This window comes from Schistocerca gregaria, chromosome 3, assembly GCF_023897955.1.
Source record: "Schistocerca gregaria isolate iqSchGreg1 chromosome 3, iqSchGreg1.2, whole genome shotgun sequence".
Classification (NCBI taxonomy): domain Eukaryota; kingdom Metazoa; phylum Arthropoda; class Insecta; order Orthoptera; family Acrididae; genus Schistocerca; species Schistocerca gregaria.
In genome coordinates this window covers 419,240,821-419,262,467 of record NC_064922.1, presented here as the reverse complement: position 1 = coordinate 419,262,467, position 21,647 = coordinate 419,240,821, and the positions used below count along the sequence as shown (strand labels likewise).

The window sequence follows — 21,647 nt, the reverse complement described above, 5'->3', positions numbered from 1 at the left end:
TTTTTTGCTCCTTCCATCTGCTCCAGTATAGAAAAGTTTCCCTATCCCTAGCTAGAACAGTGTTCCATATACTGCTCTTGAGTTGTGGCTATGCTCAAGGATTTTCCCCAAAAGGCCTGACAGTCAAATTACCAATCTCTCTCTGCAACCCCTCCTTTCACAGTGGCCATAATTCTGTCAGTCCATAGCCCCTCACCTTCCTAGTCCTGCAAACCATATAAATTCAAGCCAAACCTCCTTGCAATACCTCCTCTCAATCTGTAAAATTCTCCTGAACTGAAACTCTTGCACTTCAGGAACGAGAGCAGCATGCTCAATGCCACCTCAAAGAACTCACCAAACTGTTCATCTATTCTTCATCAAACCACCTCTTCATCCCTCATTGCTGGCAAACTCTGCCTTGCAGACCTTCTACATTTACCATACCCTCAAAACTCACTCCCACCAACATAAAGAACCAAAAAAGATGCAAAATATCCTCATGAACATGTCCTCCAAATGCCTCAGTCCCACAGAAGTATCTTTCCTTTATAGCCCCACTCCCAAACTTAGTCATGCTAGATTTGATAAAGATTTCTCCTTCTCCTGATCCCTATAATGTAAACACTTTTTCACCCTTGACTATACCAATCAGACTCAATCCAAAACTAATATTGAACCTTGCCTGAATCTGTTCCTCCTCCATCCAGCCGTGACCCATCCCCATTGGCCCAAAAGCATCCCAGATTTCCTAATCTTGAACCCTGCCTCACCATTATTCCCCAAATCCCTCAATGTGGAAACAAACCTTATATCTGCAGAAAGAACCTCGCTCCACCACATGAAAACTGATCCTAACCTTATAATCCTACCTGCTAACAAATTCTCTGCACTGTCTTATACTTGCCCCCTAAATTCCATAAAGCCAACTATCCAGGATGCCTTATGTGGCCTGTCAGTGTGCTCCCACTGAGAGAATCTCTGCTCAGCTTATTACCCATAGCCTCCCTTCCCGTTTAAAAGACACCAATCATTTCCTGCAGTGACTCTTCACAGTTCCTGTCCCTTTTCCATCCAGTACCCTGCTCATCATTGTCAGTGCCACTTCCTTCAACATTAACATCCCCAACATCAATGGCCTTGCTCCTATTGCACATTACTGTTACCAAAACACAACTGGCTCCAAACGTTTAAACAACTTCTTGTCACCATAACTAGTGTCCTCATCCACAATTATGTCATCTTTGAAGGCCAAACGAATCCATGATGCAGCAATGGGCATCCACCTGGCCCATCATATGGTAACCTAATCATGGGCCATCTGGAGGAATCCTTCTTAATCAACCAGAATCCCAAACCCCTCACCTCGTTCTGATTCACTGATGACATCTTCATGATGTGAGACACCCTATTTACTTTCCTCCAGAACTGCAACACACCCACCCCCATTTGCTTCACGAGGTCCTCATCAACCCAACAAGCAAACTTGATCACTGTTGACCTCCACCTCAAGGATGGTTACTCAGTACCTCCATCCACGTCAAATCTACCAGCTATCAACAATATCTCCACTTCAGCAGCAGTGAACCATTCCAGAACAAGAAATTCCTCCCACATAGCCTAGCCACCTGTGGTCGTCACATCTGAAGTGACAAGCATCCCTCTCCAAAGATAACAAAGGTCTCACTGAGGCCTTGAAAGACTGAAATTACCCTCCCAATCTTGTACAGAAACAGGTCTCTCAAGCCTTGTCACTCCAGTCACCTACCACACCCCACATGCCCACCGTCTGGCCACAAGGAAACTTCTGTCTTGTGTTAGTACATCCATGACTGAAGCAACTGAACCACATTCTCCTTCAGTGTTTTGAAAGCCTTGTGTCAGGTCTTGAAATGAGAAAAGTCCTCCCCACCATTACCATACTGGTATTCCACCACCTACTGAACCTCACAGTGTCTTTGTCCATCCCTAATCCACCCCTGATCCCAACCCCTTGCCTCAATGCTCATATCCTTGCAGCAGACCTTGATGCAAGACCTGTCCCATAAGTTCTCCCTCTACCACCTACTCCAGTTCTGCCACAGTCATATCCTGCCCCATCAAATGCATGGTTACATATGAAAGCAGGCACATGATCTACTAACTAGGTTGAAAGCACTGTGCTGCTTTCTATGTGGTCATGACAGCTAACAAGGTGTCTTTCCACATTAAGAGCCACCACCAAATTGTGACTAAAAGGTAGCTGGTTTACCCAGTTGCTGATCATGCCACCCAACATAGTGTGCTTCACTTCAACAACTGCTTCACAGGCTGTACCATCTGGATCCTTCCTACCAACATCTTTTCTGAATTGTGCAGGTGGGAGCTCTCCCTACAGTATATCCTTTGTTAATGTAAACCCCTTGTCTCATCCTTCACTAATCCCTGTCATCTCCTCTCCTCCCTGCTCCCACTCAGTACTATGCACACCTTATATTCCACCAACCCACTTACCAGTATTCCCCCCTTCTCTACATCTCTCCATTCCATTCTCCCTTTCCTCCTTCCTCAGCACAGCCCTATCCCATCCCCACTGTGCACCTGTTCACTCCCGCAACAGTACATCATCGTCCCCCACACCTACCCTGCTATCCCTTCCCCTCTACATCCGATGCCTTCTCATTACCCCACTATCCACCTTGAATTGCTATTCATGTCAGATGCAGCTCACAGTCAAGCCTAAGTGACCACAAGCAGTAGCCATGCATGTGTGAGCCATGTTTGTGTGAGTGTGTGTGTTTTCTGCTTCTGAAGAAGACGTTTTTTCGGTAACTCCTACATAGAGTATGTGAAAGAACTTGCCCATCTTCTAGCAGCAGGTCTCTGGAGGGCGAGGCATTCATAATGGTTGAAAAAAAAAACACAGTTCATTCCCACTTTCAAAGAGGATCATCAAACAGAAACATAAAACTATAGACCTTTACCTATGATATCAGTCTGTTGTGGAATTTAGAAACATGTCTTATGCTCACATATCATGACATTTCTGGAGACCAAAAATCTGCTCCGTAGACATCAACATGGGTTTAAAAAACAACAATTATATGAAACTCAGCACTCTGTTTGTCCACAAGAAGCACTCTGTTTGTCCTCAAGACGCAGAAAGCAACAGATACCATTCCTCTTGTAGATGCCATTTTCCTTGATTTTGGGAAGGCAATTGGACTGTTCCACGTTGCCACCTAGTGAACAAAATATGAGCTTATAGAATGTCTGTGTAATTAAATTGAAGAGTTTCTAGCAAACAGAACACAGGTTTTTGTTCTCAATGGAGAGAAGCTTTCAGTCAGATAAGTAACTCTGGGTGGACTACAAGGGAGTGTTCTAGGAACATTACTTTTCATACTATATGTAGATGACCTAATAGATAACAGAAGTTCCACAAAGCTTTTTGTGGATGATGTTTTTGTATACAGAATAGTTGCAGTGCTATATAATTGTATAGAAGTGCAGGAAGATTTGCAGGGGATGGGCACTTGCTGCAGAGAATGCCAGATGGCTGTCACCATAAACAAATGTAACATATTGCATACACACAGAGTGAAAGACACTCTACTTAGTGATTACACAATTGTAGAAAAATCACCGGAAGCAGTTGCTCCCATAGAATATCTAGGAGTATGTGTATGGAGAAATTTGGAGTGGAATGTTCACATAAAATTAAGAGTGAGGCAGATGCCAGACAGAGATTCATTTGAAGAATCCTCAGAAAATAATGCTCTTCAACAAAGTAAGCAGCTTACAAAACACTTGTTTGACCAGATCATTCACTTCAATTGCCCAGAAATGTTCTTCAGACCTGTCACAAACAATTTTGGCCAGGCTAAATGGTGCATTGTCATTCACAAAAATTCCATTGTTGTTTGGAAACTTGAAGTCCATGTGCACACACAGGCACACACACACACACACACACACACACACACACACACACACACACACACACACACACACACATGACTGCAGTCTCAGGCAACTGGTTTCAGATGCCTGAGACTGCAGTCGTGTGTGTGAGTTGCGTTTGCGAGAGAGAGAGAGAGAGAGAGAGAGAGAGAGAGTGTGTGTGTGTGTGTGTGTGTGTGTGTGTGTGTGTGTGTGTGTGTGTGTGTGTGTGTGTGTGTGTGTGTGTGTGTCTGTTGTTGACAACGGGCCATGGTCGAAAGCTGTAATTGCTAGTCTTTTTGTTGTGCCTACCTGCAACTTGGCATTTCTGCTATATGGTGAGTATCTCCTTCTCGTAATATGGTGTATGCTGGTAGATTTCTGGTGACACTCAGTGTTTATAATGAATAGGCACTGAAAATGGAAGCTGCCAGTTTACATTAACACCAGGACTACTCATACTGCCACAAGAAACAACTATGTAGGGGAGTTGGAAAATAAGTTTTCCCTGTCGACTGTGGTCAGAGTTGTGTGTGAAAAAAAAGAGAGAGAATGGAAGCTGCCAGTTTATATTAACACCAGGACCACTCATACTGCCACAAGAAACAACTATGTAGGGGAGTTGGAAAATAAGTTTCCCCTGTCGACTGTGGTCAGAGTTGTGTGTGAAAAAAAGAGAGAGAGAGAGAGAATGAGACATTAAAAATAAGACATCTCTTTATTTGTCTACATAATTTGCAAGTACATTGAGACATTTGTCATACTTTATAAGCTTCAAAAAGCCTTCCAGGAAAAAATCAGGGCGTTGCATATGGAAGAAGTGTTGAACGGCTTGTTTGACGTCAGCATTGCCACCAAATTGCCTTCCGCTGAGAGTCTTCTCCAAAGCAGGAAACAGATGGAAGTCACTTGGCGTGACATCCGAACTGTAAGGTGGATGGTGTAGGCACTCCCAACCAAGAGTTGCAATATGGTTTTGCATTGCCTTCGCTTTGTGTGGTCTAGCATTGTCATCCAACACCAGATCTGAGAAGGCCAGGCCACTTTTTCCGAATCACCTCTTTCAATCTCGACAGAGTGGCACAGTATCATGCAGCATTGATGGTTGCATCCTTCAAAAAGTCCAGCATGTACTTATGGCATATTTACTACTACTATTAGAAAACTATTAAAAGCCATGACATGAGACACAACCCTTGGAATTGCCTCCCCACTTGATCAGAATAAAATCAACACACAACAAAGTTAAGGCTGTGAGGGCGCTTGGCACAGAGGTGCTCAAAACAATCGTTACTCGTCGTTGCCTTTCTCTATATGAGCGACATGCTCCACAAGCTGCTCAGCTGATATGTGCTCCTCTTGCTTTGAAATGAACTGGCTTATGGATCTCAGCAGACCTGACTCTGGAGTTTGATTTAACAAGGTCATATTCAGCCTTGGCAAAAACTCAAAGTTGTTTCTGGCCAGTACAGCTGTGGCTGTGTAACATTCAATTGCATGATTACTGAAATTGATGCTGGCAGACAGAAGGTTGGTCCTATTATGTTACACTCAGTTCCATTAATTAAAATTCCGTTCCCCTTGAGATCTATATGTTTCACTTCTGCAAATACTTCCTGTTCAAAGAAAGTTGCTCCTACTATCAAATTTTCGTAGACGAAGAATACCCATTACATCCTGATCCGTTGCAAGCTCAATTTTGGCTCCACGATGTCCCTTGGACAGTCTATTTCTTTCCTCCTGGCTAAAAATAACTGCACCAAGCACATGTCCAAATTGGTGCTTATCATCCTGGCTGGACCTACCGTTACCATCCCTGAGATCAGCAATACCTCCTCAGTTTTTTGCTTCTACCAACTTGCTCACCACTCCCCTTTTCAGTGACCTGAGGACAGTGATCACCATCACCCTTCCTCCCTCTTCGAAAAGGCTGCTGCCCCAGCAGGCTCACAATACTCGAAAACACATACAACATATGAAAATACAATGCCTAATTAATCTACGCAAACCCAATGATTCGTAACAAGAAAACAAAAAACTACAAATACTCTACTACTTTCTGGATTACAAAGCACGCGGTACATCATGCCATACTCTATCTTCCCGGCTTTCTCTGCACTTAACACCTCTCTCCACTCTCTCTTTCTTCCTCTTCCCTTCCTGTGACATGCCTCGAATTGCATCTGGACAACCCTTAAATGGCCGCAACCACTCAATGTGTACTATCGTTGTTCCAGTTGGCAGCTGAAGCTTAACCTTAACGGGGGATGTAGTTTCAACTACTTGGTATGGTCCTTGAAACCTCGTGATGAACTTCTTCATTTTCCCTTTTGGCGTATAGGGGCTAGATAGCATTACCCATTGCCCTACTCTATACTGTTGTAAAATTCCTTTTCGCTTCACTGCGTCTTCCTCCCTTTCCAAAGCCTTCATATTCGTCTTTTGTACACGTTTCCAAACATCCCGAATTGTCCTCGAGAATTGATGTACAGATTCAACGGTCTTTCCTTTCTGTAGCTTCACTAAATCAAACGGTGACGGCATTTTTCACCCTGAGCCATAGTAAAGTTAGCTTTGAAAAGTGGGCCGCAGTGCATAGCGTGAATCAGTCACCGTCCATTTTCTGACAGTGGCGCCACAGTTGAAGGCTTCGGTGTCTCCCTCTATCGGGAAAGGGGAAAAGTGGGCTGTTCGCATGGGTTTAAGATGTGGCTGTATGGGCTCTCGGGGGAATTGGCAGTCGGGGCATCAAGAATGGACTTTTCTGCCGGTGCTAGAGGGAAGCACGCAGACCGCGGCATCAGCGTAAGCGACACCAGCAGTGGTTCCATGGTATAGGGCATTAACTGCTTGTCGCGAAAGGAATCTTCCTGAGTGTGAGTCCGCAAGGGGCCGAATTTGCAGTTCGGCTGCATGCTGTCGACCGGCGAGGAGGTTCTGAAAATCAGCGTGCCTTCCTGCGTCCATTGAAACGGCTGGCAGCGGGTGGCTCGGCAGAGCATTTGGAGGTGCTGTGTTGGTTCAGTCCTGGAACTCGTAATGCACCAGAAGTTGAGTATTGATTGTTAATAGATTTTTATGAAGTTTAATTGAATTCAGTTTGCTTAATCTTGTTAATTATACCAGCCGTATATTTTGGGGGTTTCCTGCCATTCATTCTCGTCTGCCCACCTGCGGGAAGGTGGTAATATTAGAAAGGGTGGTCCATTTGTCCCCTGTTGAGGACAAAAGGGGTGGGGGGGGGGTATCAGAGCAAATCGGTGGTTCGGTTCGGATTGCTTCTTTCTCTTCCCAGCTTACCTACGAGTTATTCGACTGTTAGCCTCTGCCAAGTCTGTGAAAGTCTAAGGCAACAATGGCTGTACTGTTTAAAATGCAAGGCACTAAGAATTGATCCATTCTCTCGCCTGCCATAACTAGTATTAGTAGACTCACGTGTAAAAGGTACCCCAAGAAAGAAGAAAAATTCCTTTTGCCTCGTGGTAAGAGCTAGTCAATTGCATAACGAATCCCCGCTCAGCTGGAAGCTGTAACTTACATAAATTTGTGTTTATCTATATTTGGCTATAATCAAGCAAGGTTGTTAATGTACACCGTAGTGGATTTTTTATATTGTTTCTAGTCAGCAAAAACTGTTGTGTGTGTATGTTTTTTTCTTTCAATTCAATACCTTTTAAGGCTTTTACTCAACGTGCTTATGTGATTTATACAGGTAGTTGGTTATTAGTGTGTGTTCTTGCCATGCAGAAGTTTGCCATTTCATTACGGGTAGAAATTGTTGCCTTGAAAGGAGAATGTTGTAAAAGTCCTACCTTGCGAGCCTATGTGTTTGCCATAAGTTAATTGGCAGAAATTTGTAAAATTTGTTTTTTATATATTTTGGAAATGTTAATGTTATTAACTGTGCATGACTCATGCAATTTTACGGTTCCCACCCGTACACTACCTCAAATGGAGACAAACCAGTATTGGTTCGACTTTTGCATTGTATGCATATACAATATGCTTCAAATACTCGTCCCACTGATGGTGATGGGAATCCACATAAAAACTCAGCATCTTTCTGATTGTTCTGTGTACCCGTTCTGTCCTTCTGTTCGCCTGTTGATGCAACGCGCTCGTTCTCAACTTCTTTGTATTCAACAATTTACACAGTTCCTTCATTAAATCTGACATGAAGTTGGTCCCTTGGTCAGTAATTATTGTCTCCGGTACACCAAACTTCAAAATCCAGTTGTTTATTAACACTTGCGTGACCATTGCTGCCTGTTGATTTGGCATATCCACCACCTCCACATACCTCGAAAAATGATCCATTATTGTCAGAATGAATCTGTTCCCCAATGGTGTTCGACTGAAAGATCCTAAGACATCAATTCCCAACATAGAAAATGGACATGTTGCTTCCAGCAATCATTGTAACTGTATCCATTTCCAACTCAAATCTGCTCTCTGCGCACACTGTATACAATTCTTGACATACTGATCCACATTTACTTTCCTACTCTTAAGCCAATACCTCTCCACCACTCTCCTATTTGTTGCTCTACTCCCACCATGCCCAGATAACACATGATAATGTGCTTCTTTTAAAACCCATCTCTCAGCTTCGCTGGCACTACTACACTTGGCCCTAACTTTGTTTCCCTGCACCGAAGACCATCTTACATATTAAATTGTGGCTGTGTCTAATACAGTTTACAATCTTTGCCAGCATCGTGTAATTCTTGCATACTGCTAGGTCATAACCTATGACTTCTACTTTAGTCACCTTTCTACTCAGTGCATCCGCATTACCATGTCTTTCCAGGCTTGTGCACCACCTCGTAGTCAAATTCACTAAGCCTCACAGCCTGCCTAAGGAGTCTAGTGGACAGATCCTTCAACCCTAAGAACCCCTTCAATGCAGCATGATCTGTCACTACCCAAACTCTTCTCCAATACAAATAACATTTAAAATATGTGATTCCATAGATTACGCTAAGCGTCTCCCACTCTGTTGTTGAGTAATTGCTCCCTGCTGCATTCAACTGCCTAGACACATAGGCTACAGGATGTTCTTTCCCATCAGTTTCCTGACTAAGGACACACCCTAATTCTTAATTTGATGCATCACATGCTAGAATAAATTCGTTTTCAAAATCTGGAAACACAAGAACAGGAGTTGATGTGAACACTCCTTTCAGTTTGTCAAATGCTTTCTGACACTCTTCTGTCCACTCAAATTTCACACTCTTCCGTAACAACCGCATCATTTGCTGTGCTAAGTCTGCAATACCCTTCATGAACGTTTGATAGAAATTGCAAATTCTGACAAATGATTGCACTTCCCTAACTGTTTTCAGCTCCTGAAAATCCCTTACAGCCTGTACCAACCGCAGATCTGTTCACACTCCGTCCTTACTGACGATATGACCAAAATATTTCACTTCTTCCAATGCAAAATGACACTACTTCAGGCTCAGCATCAAATGAGCTGCTCTTAACCTCATAAAGACTTCCTTTAACCGTTGTCTATGCTGTTCCATACTACTTGAGAACACTATAATGTCATACAAATAGACAAGACACTGCCGTGGTTTCAAACCCCTCAACTCACTGTCTAGCAACCTCTGAAAGATTGCTGGAGTGTTTTTCAAACCAAATAGCATTCTGATGTACTGGTAATGGTCTCCAGGAGTAGAGAAAGCAGTTTTTGGATGATCCTTTGGAGCCACCTCTAACTGATTATAACCACTTGTCAAATCCACCATAGAAAAGTACTGGCACTATCCTAAGTGATCCAATGTCTCCAATATGTTTGGAATGTGGTATGCATGCATTACTGTCTTATTTTTGAGGTATCAGTAGTCACAACAGAACCTGTATTTCTTAGTTCCATCCATAGATTTTTTAGGCACAATGACAATGCCTGATCCCCAGCAACTATTACTATGCTCTATAATATCATCTGCAAGCTGCTGATCATTGAAATCCTCCACAATCGGCTGCAAATACCTCAGTATTCTCTATGGTTTACGGTAAACAGGTGCTTCATTCCCTGTTGGTATCCTATGTTGAACTAATGGAATTGCTGGTAACAGCCCTCGCAGAAAAAATAAATCCTTAAATTCCCATAACAGTTCTTCCATATGCTCTTTTTCTCCTCCTTTCAAACACTTAACTTCGTTACACAATGCAGTTCTGTCAGCAGTTAGTTGTTGATCGTTATGCCTACCTCTCAAACACCAGTCTTTGTCATCTGGTTCATCCAAATTCACTACTAAAACTCCTTTTCCCAAATTCTCATCTATAGCGCTAAAATTATCCACGTTCACAGGGACTACTCACCCATTGTTTCCCTCTTGTATGCATACAATAATACATTTCACAAAACAACCTAATGGATCCAAAACATTTATCCTCCAATGGTACAATAACACATACCATACCCACAGGTAGATTTGACTCTACACTTACCCAAAGTGACTTCCTGGTGCCACTAGACACACACTCATGCGAATTAAGCCTTAATGCTAATTTACACTGCCCAATTGGTTTGTTCATTACATTGAATGCCCCTCGCAACAGCTCTGCATCAACAACAGTTTCCCCTAGCTGAAATAACATTCCACCAAGTTCCACAGTTGATTGTCCGAGGTCAATTTTGGCATGATGTTCATGCAAGAAATCTACTCCTAGGATCATGCTGTAGCCCTCGCTTACTCATGGTACTACCTCCATGCATGCATCAAATCAGACTTTCCATATGCAAAAGTCAACTGTCACTGACCTCAAAGGTGTGACCTCCTTATCTCCCATTCCATGCAACCTATAACGTGGTGGTTCCAACTTCCTTCATTCCATTAAACTCTTAGTAGCCACTGCCATTTGCACCCTGTGTCCAACAAAATCTTAAACTTTTTAGTTCCTATGGATCCTACCACTGAACATTCCACCTCTGCATACTTATTTGCAGCGTTGAAATTAAACGGGATCTCCTTTAGGTGGGTCTTGAGTCCCCTCTACCGTTTAACAATTGTCCACCTCTACTAACTCCACTCTACTAACCACACTCATAACATTTTATACCCACTGTAAACACTGTTTGTCTATCACATACCCCGATTGCCACATCTTATTTCCTCACATTGTATTGCCAGCTGAATGGCCAAATACAAATCTTTCGGAGCCCCTTCATGCACTTTCTACACCATATGCACTGGTAACCCCCTCAAAAATACATCAAGTGCCCTTTACTCGGCCTCCTGCAACAGAACACCATTCACTTCATCACTCTGACCCAACTCGTAAGTATACTTGTTAATTTCTCTTATTCTGTTCACAGATTTCTCTACCTTCTCCCCCTGTATCTCTGTCATTTTACTCAACCTCTCTCTAAAGTACCAAGTGCTATGCTGTTTCCTGTACCTCTGTAAAAGCCCCTCCTTCAACTGCTTCAACTGTACTTGCTTCCTTAAGGCCTGAGAACTGTTAATCTAATCTTGGCTACATGTAACAGCTGTTCATCAGACCAACCATCCATCAAAGCTGAAGTTTCCAAGTCCTCCACAAACGAACGCACATCCTCAGATGCCTTGCCAGAATAATCAAACTCACGGCAGCTGGATCAGTCTCCTGCTGTGGTATCCTGGGTGACAACAACTGATCAGATATGGTTTCCCGCTCACTCCTAGATGTTAATTCACTTCTCATCTGTGTGTTGTCCGCTGTCAATTGTGCTACCCTTCCCAACAAAATCTGTACCGCTTCGGGTTCCAACACACCTTGCGTCCCTGACTCTGTCATTGTGTTGCTTGCGTTCCCAGTTAGTCCCAATTTCATTCTATAAAATCATACAGAAACAAAACATTTAACTACAAAAATAAACTGGCTTCCTACAGCTCAGTATCTCATTTTATGTTTTAGGAGGAGATAAATAAAACATCATACTCAACCCAATACAAAAGTAATTAAGTGCCACAAAAGAAAAAAAATCTTACTGCCCCAAACACATTAACACTTACTCTGACAACACAAAGAAAGAAAATATCCAACACTCAAAAAGAAAAATTGGTCAACACTCACCACATTTTTTGACTATAATGCAGGTGGTGGGCTCGAACGTTGTACTGTACGGACGACGCCTGCTATTCTGATACCAAATGTAGCCATCACTGCCAAATATAGATGTCGGTGTGGGGTGGAGGAACGTTGGACGCAGATGGAAACTGTCAGGATGCACTTTATTAACACTCAGCCCTGATCTTCAAGTATTTTATTATTCCCAGCTACAGTGCCATATTCCTCTCTGTCTACATCACAGGGTCCCATTAATAACAAATAACAATCATTTTATTTATTTTTTTTGTAGTAGGCACAGAGTAACTTGCATCTCCTCACTCCCTTGGTATTACACATTATGGAAAATGCCTTGGTATTTTAGGGTTAAGCCATTATCAAGATGAGGGTGAGTCAAAAAAGGCTTTACAGCTTTTGAATGATATAGAAATTTATTGAGATAAGTTACAGAATCGGTACGTGTGTCATTTTTTAGCAAACAACCTCAAGTTCCACATAAAAGTATCAAGTGTCATTTTGGTTCAGCATGATTACTGTTTGTGATATGGCAAACATCCCATCACTAATCAATTTGTTCCCACACTCGTTGCAGTAAATTGGGCCTAACTAGTGCAACAGCAGCATAGACTTGATTTTTGATGGGGCTATATTCCTGGTAGGGGAGAAACATACACACACTCTTAAACAATGAGACCCCAGAAAAGGAAATTCGTTTCATGAAACCAAAACACACAGTGAGCATATTCCTCACCAGTGAAAGTAGCCAATTTAACTGTGCACTACACTGGCACTTCAGATGGTAGAATGAGGCACTGATGTACTACATGAATCCAACTTGAGGCTGTTTGCTAAGAAATGACACATCTACTGATTCTGTAAGTTTCTTCAATGAATTTCTATATCATTCCAAAGTTGTTAAGTTCTTTTTGACTCACCCTGTATTTGAAGTATTTAATATGAAATAGCTTAAAAACTACACTTCATATCAAGGGTGCATTTTCACCCATGCACTCGTCCTAATTTTGTCTTCATAAGTAGGTTACAGATTTTCTGCCTCTAGTTATGTTTCATTTTTATTAGATTTAGTCTGATTTTTATATTTGTCCTGACCAGGCAGTTCGGCTAAGGCAGCTCTTCTTCTATGCTCATGCCAACAACAGGGTTATAGCAACCATGCAGTAGAAGCTGGTGCACACCTGACCTGTGGTCTAAAATTCTCATACTCAGACCATCTGCAAAGGGTGCCACAATCTATTAATGACACCACAAAGCTTGTGTGGCTACTGAGCCCTGCCTGGCTCTATTGGCCCACCTCTTCAGCTGTCAAGCACTCGCAGGTTCAGCTGCACCTGCTCCTAATGTCACAATAATCTGTTTCTCAAATTTCTTGTCACAATTTCTGGGATGTAGTGTGTCAACTTGCCTGCAAAATACAAAGGTACCAGATTCCAGTCCTGAACTTGCACACAGTTTTAATCTGCCAGGAAGTCTCAGGTCAGTGCACATACTGCTGCAGAGTTAAAGTTCATTCTGGTTTCATTGATACAGTTATTAGTACAATTGAAACATCATGAAATGCTGCAGGCCAGGTTGTATTCATGTTATGTTAAATCAGTTGTTCTACGCACTCCTAATATAGCTGCATCTACACATTCTATACACACTTCCGCTATTCTTGTGCAGTTATATCACATTTATAACATAGGGGCATTGACAGTTTACTGAAACTGGTGACAGCAGACTACATTATAAACTCTAGCCAGGAACTGTTACAGAAACATTTAGTATCCCCAGAATAATATGATGATGATTAGTAATGAGTGACTTAATGATAATTTAATATATGATATGATGATGTAGAGGTCCCATACTCTGAGGAGCATAGGGAACGATGTGGGAGACCAGCTAGGCAAGTTTCTAGAGGAGGTGGTTCACCATTGTCTTCCTCTGACCATAATTGGAATGAATGATGATGATGATGACACAACAACACCCAGTCATCTCGAGGAAGGGAAAATCCCTGACCCCACCAGGAATTGAACCCGGGCCCCCTTGCGTGGGAAGCAAGAATGCTACCGCAAGACCACAGGCTGCGGACAATACATGAAAAGAGGCTCATAATTTAGATACTAATACTTTTAGGTATTTATTGAAATAACTGATGTTCCTAACGCATTTCATTTAACTGACATTTTTACTTTCATGATGTGTTGATCTATTTGAGCATTTGTTATGCTAGAGTGTGGAATGAGCCAAGGTGTAAGTATACAGAAAATGGAACATAAAGAATTCCTACTTCAAGTAGTGTCATTTAATAATATCTTTGATTGATCCCAAGTCTGCAATACAAAGCTTCAGAAACATCATCTTGTAATAAATTATGTTTGCATAGATGTGGAGAGATGTTATTCATGCCTGTAATATTTCAAAATATTCTGTGTGTTTTCTATTGGTTAGATATTACTCTGCACTAGTAATCTAAAGATTTGTGTTGTTTTATATTTTATAGCTCATTTTTCCAAATGGGTAATTACCTTGGAGCAATCAGTGCTTACAGTCATGCCATTAATCTTGGATTCAAAATGGCTGCATTGTATTCAAACCGTGCTGCTGCACACCTGGCTGTTGGCAATGTGCACAAAGCTATTGAGGATTGCTCAGAAGTAAGTTATCTTTTCATTTATGTTGATGTTTCTGTTGTTGCTAGAAGTTCATGGTAATGGTAGTGGAGCTGATAATGAGTTCTATTTTTCATACTGTTGTGATCCTTATTAATTTATAATAATAATAATAATTATTATTATTATTATTATTATTATTATTATTATTATTATTATTATTATTATTTCCATGGCACATTGTGGTAATTCATGACAGAGAGGGAGAGGGGAAAGAGTAAATGGATTAAGGCCAATGCTCAGATGTTTTTTGGTCTTCCTATCTTTTTCCTGTAACAAATAAAACTGTTAACAACAGTACTGACTGTCAGCCTGCCATGATTAAGAGGACCACTAATTTTTTCGCAATATTCAGTAATATGAGCACAAACCAACAAACCAGAACAAGTACGCATCTCTCCTCAAAAAGCTTTGGAAATACCAACGGTTGATGTAGCATAACAGATTTTTTATGTTAAATAAAACCTCACTCATTAAATATGTTACAAATCAGATTCATTTTTTACCGCTAAAAATGTCTGTTACTAACATCTGTACACCATATCTCTTGAAAAAAACAGTATGCACTCAGACTTTGAACCTGAAATAAACCTGGACTAACACCCAAACAAAAGTAGATCAGTAAACTCACCATAAACAATATGGAACACCAGTGGAACGTAAGTTCATCACAACATTCATTAAAACTGGAATAGCACAGAAATTATCACTTACATAATCAAAACTAGTTTCACGATCTTGAATTTGAAACAGAAGTCTCCATAACTGTCAAATGTCTGAGCATACTGTTCCTTTTACTGATATTTAACCTGCATTTCAAGATGCTATTGGCATCTTCTGCAGTCATGGTCACAATTCTTTGCTAACCACATTGTGTATCTATGGTAGTAGCAATAAACATTATGAATAACTTCTTTGACTTTTGCTACTTTGTGTCCATAGTCACTGATAGTCAGTAGAAAGTTCAAATAATCAATAACTGTACATGTATTTATTTTTCATACATACTCTCCAGAGGCACAAGTCAATAATATTTCTGAGGAGAGCTCTCAATTGCAGATACCAGTAATATTTCTGAGGAGAGCTCTCATTTGCAGATACTTGTCTGCTGTGTTTCACACCACTAAACATTATTTTCACCAATACAAAAGATCAAGAATCATGTCCAAATCAGTCTTGCTGTCTTATTGACATGAATTTGTGACAGCCTTGTTTGTAACTTGTATCTATAGTTACAGAAATAAATGATGTCTTGCAGGCTGTCACACATGGTCTTCTGAACGTTACTCATAGCAGGCTTTTTCATGCAGCAGGTTTACTAAAATACTACTTTTTCTGAACTAACTTCCCACTAGTTACACATGTTGTGCCAGAATGTTATTTCTCAGTGTTAGTTTACACTGTTGTGATAAAAGGTCATGGTGATATGTACATACACAAATAGTGGTAATATTGCATACACAAGGTACAAAAGGGCTGTGCATTGGCTGAGCTGTCATTCGTACTCAGGTGATACACGTGAAAAGCTTTCCAATGTGATTCTGGCCACACAGTGGGAATTAACAGACTTTAAAGCAGAATGGTAGTTGGAGGTAGACACACAGGACATTCCATTTTGAAAATCATTAGAGAATTCAATATTCCAAGATCCACAGTGGCAAGAGTGTACCGAGAATACCAAATTTCAGGCATTACCTTTCACCACGGACAGCACAGTGGTCAGTGGCTTTCACTTATTGACCCAGAACTGCGGCATCTGCATAGAGTTGTCATTGCTAACAGACAAGCAACACTGCATGAAATAACCAGAGAAATCAATGTGGGATGTACAACAAACATATCTGTTATGACAGTCAGGTGAAATTTGGCACTAATGTGCTGTGGCAACAGACAGCTGACCCAAGTGTCTTTGCTAACAGCATGACATTACCTGCAGCACTTGTTATGGGGTTGTGACCATATCAGGTAGACCCTAGACAACTGTAAAATCATGGCCAAGTCAGATGAGTCCCAATTTCAGTTGCTAATAGCTTATGGTAAGATTTGAGTGTGCTGCAGATCCCGCAAAGGCACTGTGGAAGCTAGTGGTCGCTCCATAATGGTTGGGCTGTTTTCTGCCATCACAGGTGAAGTATTACAATGTTGTTAGTGTCCTCTGCCATCACTTATTGGATATAATTTGCCTCAATATGACATCAGACATCTTACACCTAAGGCTATATGATATTTATTTACATTTCCACATTCTGTTTCATAAGTTCAAAGAAGTTCACGTATACAACTAGGTAACATAGTAGAGTTTCGCATTTAGTTTTTAAATTGTGAATTGAAACATATTTTATTGTTTTTATCAAAATATTGTCTTACTGAGTAGGTGGATTGGTAGAGTATATATGTCCTTACTTTTCTCTCTTACACTTTTAATACATAATAGTTTTTATAGTATTAGGAGGTTTAATGCACAGTTTGATCCCCATGTGCTAGGTTCCTTTTGGAGATATATTGAAACATGAAGTTCCTTGCTAATTTCTTGTTTCTTGATGAACATTAATGTTTTCAGAACATACATACAGGGTAATGGTGCAAAATTTAATTCTTTAAAATCCTGCTTTACTCTCTAATGCTCTTCCAAGTACATCTACATCTACATCATATTCCACAAGACACCTAATGGTGTGTAGTGGAGGGTGCTTTTGGTACCACTGTCTGATCCCTCCAACCCAGTTCCACTAGTGAATAGTGCATGGGAAGAATGATTGTCGGTAAGCCTCTGTACTGGCTCTAATTGGTCGAATTTTCTCCTCATGCTCAAAATGCGAAATGTATGTGGGGGAAGTAATATGTTGTCTGAGTCCTTCTCAAAGGAGCTGTCTTGAAATTTCAATAATAAATCTCTCCGTGATGCACAACGCCTCTTTTGTAACCTCTGCCAGTGGAGTTTGTTTAGCATCTCCATAACACTCTCTTGCCAGCTAAACGATCCCGTGATGAAATGCACGGCTCTTCATTGAATCTTTTTATCTCCCCTGTCAGTCCTATCTGATAGGGATCCCACATAGATGAACAATACTCAAGAATTTGTCATAGAAATGCCTTATAAGCCACTTCTTTCATGGATGAGTCACATTTCCTTAAAATTCTTCTGATGAATCTGAGCCTGATGTGTGCTTTTCCAACTATCTTTTTTATATAGTCGTTCCCCTTAAGGTATCTCTGGATAGTTACGCCTAGATATTTTACAACAGACGCTGTCTCCCGCTGTTTGTCATCAATAGTGTATTTGTACAGTAGTGGATTCCTTTTCTTATGTATGCACAATATGTTACATTTATTTACTTTCAGGGTTAGCTGTCAGAACCTGCACCATTCATCAGTTCTCTGCAGGTTGTTCTACAAATTCTTCTGCATAGCTAGTTTGGCATAGACGACTGCGAATAGCCTTAAAGAGCATTCTACTAGATCATTTATATACATTGTAAACAGCAATGGTTGTATCCCACGTCCCTGTGGTACTCTAGATATTATCTTTACATTTGTCTATTTAGTTCCATTAAGAGTGACATGTTGAGTTCTGTCTGCAAGAAAGCCTTGAATCCTATCGCAGGTCTGCTCCAATACTCCATAAGCACGTATTTTTTTCACTAAATGACAATGTGGAATGGTGTCAAATGCCTTACTGAAATCAAGGAACATGGCATCAACCTGAACACAGTTGTCCACTGCGCTGTGGATCTCATGGAGGAACTGAGCAAGCTGAGTTTTGCAGGATCTCTGTTTGCGGAATCCATGTTGATTTTTTAGAGGAGATGTTAATTTTCCAAAAACATCATAATTCTGGAGTGTAAAACATGGTCCGTAATTCTACAATAGACTGATGTCAACAATATAGGTCTATAGTTGTGTGGATCTGTCTTACAGCCTTTCTTCAAAACGGGAATGATCTGCACTTTTTTCCAGTCATTAGGTACCTTACATTGCTCAAGTGATCTATGATAAATTACTGCTAGAAGGGGAGCAAGTTCTTTTGCATCATCTTTATAGAAACTTATAGGTATCTCATCTGGTCCTGAAGCCTTTCCGCTGCTAAGCGATTGTAGCTGCCTTTCAATTCCACAATCAGTTATCTCAATATCCACCATTTTGATGTCCATACAATGTCTGAAAGGAGGTACAGTGTTATGATCTTCCACGGTGAAACAATGTCAGAAGACCGAATTCAGTATTTTGGCCCTCTCTGTGTTATCTTCCATTTTGGTGCCAGTGTGGTCACTGAGAGAATGAATAGATGATTTTGACCAACTTACTGATTTTACATACAACCAAAATCTGTTAGGATTTTTTCTCAGGTTGGTTGACAACGTCTTACTTTCAAAATCATTGAATGCTTCTCTCATTGCTCTCGTTACACTCATTTTCACTTCGTTCAGCTTTTGTTTGTCAGCTAGGGTTTTACTTCTCTTGAATCTGAGATGAAGTGCTCTTTGTTTACGTACCACTTTTCTAACATGGCTATTAAACCATGGTGGATCTTTCCCGTCCCTTGAAACCTTACTCAGAACATACTTGACTAGTGCATGTTGAACGATGCCTTAGATTTTTTTCCATTTGTTCTCCACATTTTCATCCTCATCACCGAATATTTGATGATGGCTGCTGATATATTCTAAAATTTGTATCCTGTCTCCCCTGCTGAGCAAATATATCTCCCTACCTTTCTTAACATTCCTTGTAGGACCTGTTGTCATAGATGCTTCACAGCCTTATGATCACTGATACCTCCCTCTATGGAAGGCCTTTTGTTGCCAGGAGGTCTAAGACATTACCCTCATGAGTAGGTTCTCTAACTATCCATTCAAGGCAATTTTCAGACAAGACATCCAGAACAATGCCACATGATTCTCTGCCTCCGGTACCAGTTTTGATGGCATAACACTCCCAATCTGTACCTGGCAAGTTTAAGTCATTCCCTATTACAACGGCATGCACAGAAAAGTTACTAATGATATTTTACAAGTTCTGTCTGAAGCACTCTACAACTACAGGTCCTGAGCCAGGTAGTCTATAAAAGCATCCGATCACCACTTCTGACCGTTCTGTGATACTTAATTTCACCTAGATCAATTCACATTCGGAATCCATGATAACCTCACCGGATTTTATCGAATTTTTTACTGCAATAAACACACCGCCACCATTGGTGACTAACCTATCCTTACAATAAACATTCCAGTTTGAACTTAAGATTTCGTTGTCATTGACATCTGGTTTCAACCAGCTTTCTGTTCCCAGTACTATCTGTGTATTATAAACTTCAGTAAACGATACTAATTTGGGACCTTTCCTTGGATGCTCCTACAGTTTACCAAAATCATATTAATCTTTTCTATCTCTGGTCTGCAAGGACCAAGATTCTCTGAGGTCGCTGTGGTTGATTTAACTGGCAAATCGTCTTTGCTCCCAAGTGACGGGCTCTCTAACCTAAAAAAGCCCCATGTGCCCACCACATGTAATCCGCCACTGTAGTAGCCACTTCCTGCGTATAATGCACACCTGACCTATTAAGAGGAACCCTACAATTCTGCACCCGATAGTGGAGGTTGTGAAATTCACATCTGATAGCATCACAGAGTCGTCTGAGCCTCTGGTTTAGACCTTCCACTCTGCTCCAAACCAGAGGACCACGATCAACCCTGGGTACAATGCTACAAATAGACAGCTTAGCCTGGACCTCACATGCATTGCTAGTTGCCTTCACCAATTCAGCCGGCCACCGAAAGGAGTCAAAGATGGCCTCAGAACCCAAGCGGCAGGCATCATTAGTGCTAACATGTACCACTCCATGCAGCCAGTTGCACCCAGTGCATTCGGTAGCCGCCAGCAAGGCATCCTCCACATCATGGACAAGACATCCTGGAAAACATATTGAATGGACACTGGAATTCTTTCCTGCCTTGCCTGCTATCTCCCTGAGGGGCTCCATTACCCACCTAACATTGGAACTCCCAATGACTAGCATACCCACCCTCTGTACTTGTCCAGTTTGGGCAGGAAAATCGGCCACTGGCCCAACAAGAGAAGAATCCCATGCTGGCTCAGAGCTATCATCAACACTTGGTAGCGCCTCATACCTGTTGTTAAGACATAGGGAGCCAGCTGCATGGCCTACTCCCTCTTTTGCCTTCTGTCCAGTGACACGCAAACCCACCACTGTCTGCCACCCCCTCTGGAGTGAGGACAGACTGGTCAGATGTTGCGTATCAGAAGCCGCAGCGACGTCCACGTCACCAGGGGACTCCAGTGGCACCAAAGGTGTCACAGGACTCGTCACTAGCGCCCTGCCATCACCGCAGTTTTGAGCATTAGCTAGAAGCTTGTTCACGGCAGCCAGTGCAGCTTCCAGTGTTAACAGACAGCAGCCAACTCTCCTTGTATCCAGTCAAAACAAGCACAATCCGAAGTCACATTGTACCGTGTATAAAATAGGTATAAGGTCTCAAATGACACTACTGAGTTTGAAAATATACAAAAGAAGAATAAAGTAACACTAAAAGCTGCTGTGCAGATTTCTCACTGTACTCTGAGACCACAAGCTATTAAACAGAGATAAATTTCTCTACTGAAGTTGATGTATTTACAGATAGCTGTTATTAGAAATCCTGTGTGCTGGAAAGTTACTGTACAAGATAAATATTCAAACTAGAACACACTTATCTAAACTGTGTGCTGTCTACTAGGAGAAAATTTAAACTTAGTGGTGTGACAGAGTTTCAGGTGATGGGAAAATTTACAGTGGGAAGCCACCCTACACAAGGATATTCAAAGGACTTATGCAAAAACAAAAACTACAGTTCATTTTCCAACCACTAGTCTACACAGTAAAATACGCATGTGCAGTTCACTTCTTTGCAGAAGCACCTGAACAAAAAACAGAGACTAAATTAATTTATAGTTTATCAGACAAGTGCTTCTGCTGCATGTCGTCTCGGCTCAGTGGCTGCCACTGCTACT

At 41.3% G+C, this 21,647-nt stretch overlaps 1 protein-coding gene across 2 annotated transcripts in view; it reads left to right on the top strand.

Moving 5' to 3' along the window:
• The window catches only part of LOC126356222 (dynein axonemal assembly factor 4-like), a 104,721-nt gene that overhangs the window by 75,357 nt on the left and 7,717 nt on the right, over window positions 1–21,647 (top strand). For both annotated transcript variants that reach the window (XM_050007040.1, XM_050007039.1), the window contains exon 6: window positions 14,471–14,624. In XM_050007040.1, the coding sequence (XP_049862997.1) occupies window positions 14,471–14,624 (154 nt within the window). The remainder of the gene's footprint in view (window positions 1–14,470; window positions 14,625–21,647) is intronic.